The following is an 11,302-nucleotide window of genomic DNA, read 5'->3' as shown; positions in this document are numbered from 1 at the left end:
TTCTCCACCACGACCCGCACCATCTTCTTCCTCACCACTACTACCACAGTGAGGCAGCAGGTCAGCACAGTCATCATTTGCTAAGATCGTCATAACCCGCCAATCAGTCCGAGTGCCTGACAATGCCAGCCTGCCATCCTACACCTGCCTGCCTGCCAGCCTGTCTGCCTACCCCTCCAACGACACCGAATGCTACTGCTGTCATACAACGACCTGGCCTACCTCAACCAAACCCTACCAAGTGACGTGTGTGATATCTGACCTCCACCACAAGGAAGAGGAGAGCGAGTGTCTTGACTACATATGTAATCAACATTCAACAAACACCACGACTGTAGCTCCACTGCTGTTCTAGTGAGTTGATTTATTCTAACTAAGGTTGTATTAGTTAACACTTCACCACTTACATAACTATTCATAAAATACTATCACTTTGTTAACAAACCAAGCACAGTGAAAGCCAATTACACAATTTACACTTACACATGTGTCTTATAATTTTAATTTTATAAACAATCAAGAGATAAGTAAAATATGATTCAGTGTGTAATCCCATTATGCTAAGTAATGTTCCACAATTAGCGCCCGAAGGATCAACGTTAAGAGTGACAAATACCCTGACACAAACACCAGAAAACGATCAACAAAACATAAATTCCGAAACACCATCAGAAACTTAGGAACAAGCGGAAAACCAAACTCAGGAAACAAAACACACACTACATAAAGAACAGCAAACAGATGCAGTTTACGCTGAAGTAAATGACGATGACACTTGGTCAGAAATTTCTGCTGTAGATAGTGAACTTCTTAAAAATTTATTTCCAGTTTACTATAACTTACACCATAGAGTATTAAGGTCAGGGAAAACATATAAATTGTCCGTAAATGACGATTGCAAGAAAAACACGGTAAAGATGCCTAATGTCGATGAAGCAAGTACTAGTGCAGTACCTTCTCCACAAAATCGCAGTATTATTCCATTTCTAGTGCGTATTTGTCATGAAGACAATGAACTACCAAAATTCTCTGGTACGGAAAAAGACAAGATCGACATAAACACACTTACTGAACAATGTCAGCAGTATTTCATTAGAAGACACATTACAGATGAGAAAGGAAAAAATAGCTGTTTTTTTTTTTTCAGCTAGAATAAACCAAGAACGATGCCCAGCTGGCAATTTGCTCAGGCCGGACAAGCTGTTGGGAGCTTCAACATTTACAGCAATTTAAGACAGAATTTCTCAGGAAATTCTCTAGAGGCAAGAATTTTCTTGGTGGCATAATCCCAGAATTACACAAAATTGCAGACCTACTTAGGTAAACACACTCAGGCTTAGATCTAGGGGAAATTACAGCAGATATTTCCACCATTAAGAAAACCCTGTTATCTAGCCTAGAAAACTCAGACTGGGTCGCGGAGGATGGTAATATTCCTTCAGGGCATGTCATTGACATCATTGGCTACATATCTTCCCAATGCCAGTTTCCTGACAGGATATTAAAGATTTCGAAAACCATTCCATATAATTCAGGGATGAGTTTACTTGATGTCATTTATGAGGTGAAATTAAACCGCAGTTAAGCTGGCGTGACTGACACATGACAGGCCAACGTGCCAGAAATCATAGCAGGGATAAATAAGCCAAGTCCTGGCAAGGACTAGAGACAATCACGATCAACACACAGTCAGGTTAGCTCAAGGACTCGTTCCTGCACACTAGGTAACAGGGCGGTACAAAAGTCTTGCCGAAGTTCAAGTAGACATCGATTGGCACAAACACAAGCAAATGGAAGATAGCCTCATAGGTCGAACTCAAGTAACACTCTCTGTTACTATTGCACAAAGCCTGGTCACACAAAATCGGAGTGTTACATTAAAACGAAAAGAGATAAGCAAAAGGCAAAAGGTTTCGAAGCATATTGCAGATACCATAGGTCCTCCGGTCATTGGACCTCAGATTGTAAAACGATAGAAAAGTTGGTATGCATCTATAGTCAGAGGAAGGTTATACCAGCACAAAAAAAAAAAAAAAAAAAACAATTTCATCCGTACTAAATGCCCTCAACTCCCCAACTCGAATTCTTCCCGCTCCTTCTGGCACCTTGTCAAAAACCTTTCTAACAACTTTACCTCATCATCCTTCCTTCCTCTTTTCTACCCTGATGGTTCTGTAGCTATTTCTTCTAATGTTAAAGCAGATCTCTTTGCACAGACTTTCTCCTCCAATTCCACCTTAAACGATTCCGGTGCTGTTCCTCCATCACTTCCCCCCTCTGACTTCCTTATGGTTGACATTAAAATTTCTTCAGCTGATGTATTTTCTGCCATCACTGTCCTCAATACTAACAAGGCATATGGGCCTGATGGAGTCCCTCCTGTTGTTCTTAAGAACTGTGATTCTGTGCATACACCCTGCCTATGCAAACTCTTTCGCCTTTGTCTGTCAACTTTTACCTTTCCTTCTTGCTGGAAGTTTGCTCAAAATCAGCAAGTCCCAAAGAAGGGTGACCATTCCCAGCCCTCCCAACTATCGTCCAATTGCTTTAACGTCCTGTATTTCAAAAGTTTTCGAGTCAATTCTCAATACAAAAATTTTAAGGCATCTTTCCTACAACAACCTTCTTTCTGATCATCAGTACGGGTTCTGTCAGGGACGCTCCACTGGCGATCTTCTCACCTCCTTTCAGACTCCTGGTCATCCTCCTTTCGGAACTTTGGCGAAAGTTTTGCCATTGCACTTGACATCTGAAAGGCATTCGATCGAGTTTGGCATAAATCTTTAATTTCCAAACTGCCCTCTTACGGTTTCTATCCTTCTATCTGTGCCTTCATTGCTAGCTTCCTTTCTGGTCGTTCTATAGCCGCTATTGTAGACGGCCATCGTTCTTCTCCTAGATCTATCAACAGTGGTGTTCTTCAGGGCTATGTCCTATCTCCAACTCTCTTCCTTTTATTCATCAATGACCTTCTAAGCTGTACATCTAACCCTATCCACTCATACGCTGATGACTCCACCCTTCACCTTTCCATTCGGTTCCTGCAACGCCCATCTCAGCAGTTACTTCAACAAACTAGGGATGAGGCTATGGCACACCTAATGTCTGACTTGGCTCGTATCTCTGACTGGGGTAAAAATAATCTATCTATCTATCTATCTATTGCCAGACGCCTCAATCCCGTTTGGGGTGGCCACAAACAAATCGCCTCCAAATCGCCCTGTCCCCCGCCATTTCACTGCCCTGCTCCCAACTCACACCCCCCTCTCTCATATACCTCTCCACCCCATCCCTCCATCTCATCCTCGACCTCCCCCTCCCTCTTCCCCTCTCCACCTCACTCACATACACTCTCTTCGTCAGTCTTTCACCGTCCATCCTCTCCACATGGCCAAACCACCTCAGTGTGTTCCTCATAACGCTTCCTATCACGTCCACATCCATACCACAACGCTCCTTTATATCCTCATTCATCAGCCTATCTCTCCATATGACTCCACAGGCTCCTTTTAAATAACTCATTTCCACTGCTCTCACTCTTGACTTGTGTCCTTCCAACAACGTCCAAGCTTCACTTCCATACGTTAGAGTTGGTATCACAATACTGTCATGTAGTAACTTTTTCACTTCCATGCTCACTTCCGTTTCTTATCACTGCTTTCAAAGAACCAGCAACCTTTCTTCCCTGCTGTACCATTTCATGCACCTCACCCTCCAAACCTCCATCCTTACTCATCACGCTACCTAAGTACTTAAACGTATTCACATTTTCCAATTCCTCACCATCCAACCTCGCTGTACATTCACTGACTTCACCTCTCTCAAAGACCATCACTTTACTCTTCCCTACATTCACCTTCAGATTCCGTTTCTTACACACTCCACCAAGCCTTGCAGCTCCCCTTCGTCTTCACTCAACAACACAGTATCATCTGCAAACAACAGTACGGGAAGTTTCCAGACACTATCCTCTCTCACCAGGGCCACTCCAACATCCACTACCCTACCTTGTACCTCTTTTATTACCCCATCCATGTACAGATTGAACAACCATGGAGACATGACACATTCCTGTTTCAACCCAAATTTCAAAGAGAAAAATTCACTTAGTTCACCATCCACACGCACTGCAGCCTTCGTACCATCGTACATACTCTTCACAGCATTCAACAACTTCCCATCTACCCCATATATTCTTAATACTTTCCACAATCCTTGTCTATCCACCCTGTCATATGCTTTCTCCAAATCCATGAAAGCCGCATACAACTTCTTTCCCTTCTCTAGAAACTTTTCCACTAAAGATCTAAGAATGAATATCTGATCTACACAACCTCTTCCCTTCCTAAAGTCTCCCTGTTCTTTTCCAACTAATTTCTCTGTTCTTTCTCTAACTCTCTCAATAAGTATCCTACCATACACTTTTCCTATTATACTAAGAAGACAAATGCCCCTATGATTACCACACACTTCTTTTTCCCCTTTTCCTTTGTACAAGGGAATAATTATACCTGACTTCCAATCCTCCGGGACTCTACCTTCCTCCCAGGCCAATCTGCACATCCTCCACATCCATTCTACTACTATCTCTCCCCCATGCTTCAGCATTTCACCACACACTCCATGAATTCCTGGGGCTTTCCCCAATTTAACTTTCTTCATTGCTTCCACAACTTATATCCTACTGATTTCTTCCTGTCTTCTCACCTCCCTCCTTCTCCCAGCTATTCCCCAGCCACTTATACTCGCATTACTTCCATCCTCCATGTTCAACAATTCCTTAAAGTGTTCTCTCCATCTGCTCACTTTTTCTCCCTTCTCCACTAGTAACCTACCATTTTTATTTTTCACTCCCCTGCTAACTTCACTTCCACCCTGTCTTACTCTTTTCACCTCTTTCCAGAACATTTTCTTACAGTCCCTCCACTTTACACTCAAATTCCTTCCAAATTCCTCATCCACTCTCTCCTTACTCTCTCTTACTAATCTTTTCACCTTTCTCTTTCTTTCTACATATAACTCTCTCTTCCGCCTCTCAACTTCTTCCACGCTCCTATTTCTCATCCATTCATTGTATGCTTTCTTCTTTTGTGCCACAGCCTGTCTCACCTCTTTAGTCCACCACGCTGTTCCTTGCACCCCCCTCCGTCTTCTCTTCCTTCCACACACCACATCACATGCTGCACACATTTCTTCTGTAAATATCCTACACACACCTTCGACGTCTCCCATCTGCTCCAATTCATATTTGCCCAATCGTTCCTCCACTTCTCTCTTATACTCTGCCTTCTTCTCATCCTCTTGTAACCTTTCCACTCTCCTTGCAACTACTCCTTCCTCTCGTCTTTCCCTTCTTCTATTCCTCCATCTTACTTGAATCCTATTTCTGGCCACCACCAAGTAGTGGTCAGAAAGTCCACTCCCCCAATAATCTGATTGTTTTTAATGGATCTAAGATGTTCTTACACCTATCAACCCGACAAAATCTTCCACAGGTATACCCACTAATGTTTTATAATATTCAACTTAATCTTGCATCATCCTTGAACATGCTTGGGGTTTCATTTACTCGGGACTTATCTTAGAAAGGTCATATTACATCTCTTGTAAAATCTGCTTCCAAGAGATTAGGTGTGCTTAGCTGACTCCGTTCTTTCTTTACCCCTGCACAATTGTTTACTCTGTACAGGGGTTTTATCTGCCCCTGCGTGGAGTACAACTCTCATGTGTGAGGAGGTTCCCCACATACAGCTCTTCTCAATAGGGTGGAGTCAAAGGCTTTTCGTCTCATTAACTCTCCTCCTCTTACTGACTCCCTTCAACCTCTGTCTCTTCACCGCACTGTTGCATCTTTATGTCTTTTCTATCATTACTTTAATGGTCACGCTCCTCTGAACTGTCCGCATGCATTTCTCCACCTCTACAACGGGCACGTAGCACCCGTCTAGCAGCAAAATCTCATTCCTTTTCTGTCCAACTATAATTCAAGAGTTAACCGTTACTCCCAGTCCTTCATTTATGCAACAGGTCAACTCTGGAACTGTCTCCCTCTGTCTGTATTTCCTGCTGCCTATGATCTCCAGTCTTTCAAATGCAGTGTGTCCAGGCATCTCGAAATGATCGGATCTTGAATTTGGCTCTCTTGTATTTTGTTTTTCTCTTGGAGGGAACTGTTATTGTAGGCTCATGGCCTTTGGTTCCTTCTTCCTCGCATAAAAAAAAGACAACACATAAAACACCCAAATAAACAAATAAACATAGGAAGTCTCTGCTTTATGTGAGGAGGAAGAGATTTCATTATTTTTGGATTCTGGCTCACTAGTGCATTTAATGATGCAAGACTAGTCAGAAATTTTTTTTAGAAATAGAAGGAAAGTGACATTTTTGGAAAACTCAGACATGAATTTATACACAGTTGATGGTAAAGAAATACCAGTTGTAGACCTTTTCCAGTGACGTCACAGAAATCACGTGATTTTGTTTACGACTACATACTGGACGGTAAACTCCTCGCAGTAATGGCTGTCCAGACAGGGCTGTCAGAAGATGACCTGTCAGATATTTGCAGAAATCTGAATCAACGCCACCAAGATCTGTACAAGAACAAGATAAAGTGTTCGGGGCTAGATCCTTACACCATTTCTCGGGAGAAATTCACCAGTTTCATGGACTGGGAACCGAAACCAAATCTCTGATATGGCGGTCTCTATCACTATTTTGTAAACACTCCATCAACGTTCACTGGGGCATTCAAGGTAAACAGGCATGTTATATTGTATATGCACAATTTAGATAGCTGGAACTAACATATGGTACTTGTAAATCATCTTGCTAATCAGTAAATAAATTATCCTGCCCAATCCCGGCCGATTTCCCACCACTGACCCCTCCGATCCCGGCAGATTTTGGATGTTTTTTTGTTTTTTTGCTCAAACCTCCGCAGTTGGTGAGAAACAATGGCAAATCACAGAGAAAGTGCTTACCTGAGACCAGAAATGGTCAAAACAGATAAGGCATCGCGCACCTGGTACCGTATTCTCTAAAGGCGCTCGGCTGCTGTCCCGTTTTCTATGGTTGAGGTCCGTATTGGTAATCACTCAGAATTGGTAGATTTTTATTAATCTGGAACAAAATAACATGTAGTACAAGAATATATTAGTTTTCACACAAAAATATAGGCAAAAAAGGCATTGTTCCACTGAGTAAGCACAGCAAAATAGCCCAAATCGGTCACATATGATTTGCTATGACTGTTGTTTCAACATACATTTCATTATTTCTATTTACATAATATTTTTCTACTAACATTATACCAGTTTCCACTTTACAGAACTGTTATCACATATTTACAGGCCTTACGATTATATTTAGCATAATATTAGCGCATATTTTCATAGTGAGCAAACTTGCTGTGACTGTTGTTTCAATTTACATCCTTTTTTTTCAACCTGTTGAATACTTTTCAACTAACATTACACCCGTTTCCACTTTATAGAACTGTTATCACATATTTACAGGCCTTACAATTATATTTAGCGTAATATTATCGCATATGTACAATGAAAGACAAAATTATCTTCCCAGTTTCGTCCAAAGATAATTTACACCTGGCGAAATACAATGAAAACCCAATCTCTACTACTGCATGTTGCAAATGGTTCGATTTTTCTGCTATATGTTCTTCAAACTTTGGGATGATAGTTGTGTCTTTGTACGTATTGAGTGAACTCGCTATGACTGTTGTTTCAAACTACACTCTATTTTTCAACTTATATAATACTTTTCCACTAACATTACACCCGTTTCCACTTTATATAATTATCACATATTTACAGGCCTTACTATTATATTGAGCGTCATATTATCGAATACGTACACCCACAATCAAAAGTTCGTCGACAGTCCCTGTCAGGCATATGTTTCTACAGGCTGCCGATAGGTGGCGCAACGATCTAGCACGAGCGTAGTGGGAAGTGGAGTCAGTCAACGAAACTTGCGAGGGAGAGGGAGGCGGCAAGGGAGGGGTAGGCTACGAATCCGTGGCGATCGGAATACAATGCATCTCGTGTGTTTTGCTGTTATCAATAATACATTGTTATATCCAGACTATTATACAAAACTTATTATAATTCACCTTAGTTTACGTAAATAGATCTTCCACAGCTGAAAATACAAACAAATTAGTGGTGTCTCGAACAAGATTCCGACTTATTCGAGGCATCTCTGCTGCAATTACCGTAGGTTGACCTGGGTCTTTTGCAAAAGGCGGCCCGATGGTAGGAGACTTCAAATTAGTATTTTTCTCGGCATGTGTGTCTAGAGCCATTTCAGGCCAAGTGTCAGGCATGCGAACTCATGTCTACCTTATTCTTTCTCACTCGTTTTGTGTGTGTGTGTGTGTGTGTGTGTGTGTGTGTGACGCTTTTTGCACTTCCTGTCTGCGGTTGAGCCTGAAAGACGCTCGTGTAATAACTCTTAAACTTACCACAAGCTTTTTGTTTTTTCATGATATTTGAATATTGCCCATAAAAATTGCAAAGCTAAACTGAACATATCTTTATCTTAAGCCAACATGACATAATATTTTTTAGTACCCGAAGCGAGCGAGCACAAACTAGAATGTCACAGTCTTGGAATTTACGTCTGCGCCTTGCCCATTAGGCCTGTGGTTATCAAATGGCTGATATGATTAGATACCACTATGGGATCGATATGTCACTTGTGAAGTTTGCAGTATGTGCTATAGTCAAAGGTTTTAAGGCTATAATGTTACCAAGTTGAGAGGTTATTGTATGATATATTAAAGTGTCATGAAATACTGTTTGTTTTTATAAGACAATAGTAACAAAGATAAAAGTAATTCACAGATGAGCAGTGAAAATTATTATAACTATAACATTTACATACAGTATAATATATTAGTAGGCAACATTGTTGGATTATACAAGCAGTGCATATTACATATTATACTCTATTAACCAGAACGAAAATATTGCCAAATAGTATCATCCCAATCATGGTTGTCACTTTTCCATTTATCAACTCCGTAGCCCATATCACTCAGAGACTTTGGATGATTTAATAGGACGACCATCCTCCTTGTGCATCAATCACTTCATTAAGTCTGTTTGGCATTGACCTCACAAGATTGGTGCATATATTTGGACGTCGACGTATGCCTTCCTATACGTCCTGAGCGTGACGCACAATGGCAGCTTTCGTGCGCTCTTGCCCAATATCCCACTCCTGAACCATCATTGCCCACAGGTTTTCGATGGGGTTCATATCACATCCTTTGGCTGGCCAGTCGATGAAGTTACATTCGGGATGAACATCAATCCACTCTCTTACCATTCTGCTCATGTGGACGAGGCTGCAGTCATGCAAAATATGGATAGTCTGAGGGGCTGGGATTGCCATCACATGCACTGTGGGCAGGAGAACATCCTCAAGAATTCTTATATATTGTTCATTTGTTAATTTACCATTAATTTCCAACAGTTCTCGGGGTCCGTAAGCCCACATTCAACCCCACAGCGACGTAGATACACGTCCACTTTTTGCTTTGGTAAAAATGTGTTTGTCTAAGTATCTCGTTTTCGTGACCCTCCAGCACACCCCAGGCCCTGCCTTTACAGAAGAAAAACACTTTTCATCTGTAAATATTACATTCTTCCAAAATAACTCGTCTTCTGTTGAGTACTGTAGGGCAAACCCCATTCGATGATATATATATATATATATATATATATATCCGTTTGATGAACGATTTGCACCATGAAAACCTTAAAAATGCATGTTTACATATATATATTTCTTTGTATTTTCAATATCAGGCAAGATGGCAGAGGGTCGTGCGAATTCTTCGCGAATCATCGCCGATCGTGGGCGAATAATTGGACTATGGGAGGGCGGCATTACTTCAGGTGCCATTGCTCAAGAACTCGGCCTGCATCGGTCTACAGTGCATAAGTTGATCAAGCGCTGGCAAGAACAGGGGTCAGTCAGCTCAAAGCCTCGTAGTGGACGGCCAAAAGCAACAACTCCCGAGCAGGACGAGGCAATTGTGGAGAGAGCACAGGAGCGACCGTTAACACCTGTCGTGAACTATCCACGTGATTTGCACCTAGCCTGCAGTGTCCTCACTGTGCGTCGACGGCTCCACGCAGCTATTATCAAGTGTTATGTGCCTGCCGTAAAAGAAGTGTTGACCCCTTACAACAAAGATGATCGACTGGGGTTTGCCCTACAGGACTCAACAGAAGACGAGTTATTTTGGAAGAATGTAATATTTACAGATGAAAAGTGTTTTTCTTCTGTAAAGGCAGGGCCTGGGGTGTGCTGGAGGGTCACGAAAACGAGATACTTAGACAAACACATTTTTACCAAAGCAAAAAGTGGACGTGTATCTACGTCGCTGTGGGGTTGAATGTGGGCTTACGGACCCCGAGAACTGTTGGAAATTAATGGTAAATTAACAAATGAACAATATATAAGAATTCTTGAGGATGTTCTCCTGCCCACAGTGCATGTGATGGCAATCCCAGCCCCTCACACTATCCATATTTTGCATGACTGCAGCCCCGTCCACATGAGCAGAATGGTAAGAGAGTGGATTGATGTTCATCCCGAATGTAACTTCATCGACTGGCCAGCCAAAGGATGTGATATGAACCCCATCGAAAACCTGTGGGCAATGATGGTTCAGGAGTGGGATATTGGGCAAGAGCGCACGAAAGCTGCCATTGTGCGTCACGCTCAGGACGTATAGGAAGGCATACGTCGACGTCCAAATATATGCACCAATCTTGTGAGGTCAATGCCAAACAGACTTAATGAAGTGATTGATGCACAAGGAGGATGGTCGTCCTATTAAATCATCCAAAGTCTCTGAGTGATTTGGGCTACGGAGTTGATAAATGGAAAAGTGACAACCATGATTGGGATGATACTATTTGGCAATATTTTCGTTCTGGTTAATAGAATATAATATGTAATATGCACTGCTTGTATAATCCAACAATGTTACCTACTAATATATTATACTGTATGTAAATGTTATACAGTTATAATAATTTTTACTGTTCACTTCTGTGAATTACTTTTATCTTTGTTACTATTGTCTTATAAAAACAAACAGTATTTCATGACACTTTAATATATCATACAATAACCTCTCAACTTGGTAACATTATAGCCTTAAAACCTTTGACTATAGCACATACTGCAAACTTCACAAGTGACATATCGATCCCATAGTGGTATCTAATCATATCAGCCATTTGATAACCACAGGCCTAAT

The 11,302-nt window shown here is 41.5% G+C and overlaps 1 protein-coding gene across 1 annotated transcript; it reads left to right on the top strand.

The window, feature by feature from the left end:
- Positions 1-9,841: 9,841 nt before the first annotated feature.
- Positions 9,842-10,771, top strand: LOC145390698 (uncharacterized). Its single transcript, XM_080265488.1, has 2 exons — positions 9,842-10,239; positions 10,582-10,771. The coding sequence occupies exons 1-2, from the start codon at positions 9,842-9,844 to the stop codon at positions 10,769-10,771; spliced, it is 588 nt and encodes a 195-aa protein (XP_080121614.1).
- The last annotated feature ends 531 nt before the right edge of the window (positions 10,772-11,302 follow it).

Source organism: Coenobita brevimanus, chromosome 15 (genome assembly GCF_032717465.1).
Source record: "Coenobita brevimanus isolate Jiangsu-jjx chromosome 15, ASM3271746v2, whole genome shotgun sequence".
Lineage (NCBI taxonomy): Eukaryota > Metazoa > Arthropoda > Malacostraca > Decapoda > Coenobitidae > Coenobita > Coenobita brevimanus.
This window is presented reverse-complemented; position numbering and strand designations above follow the sequence as displayed.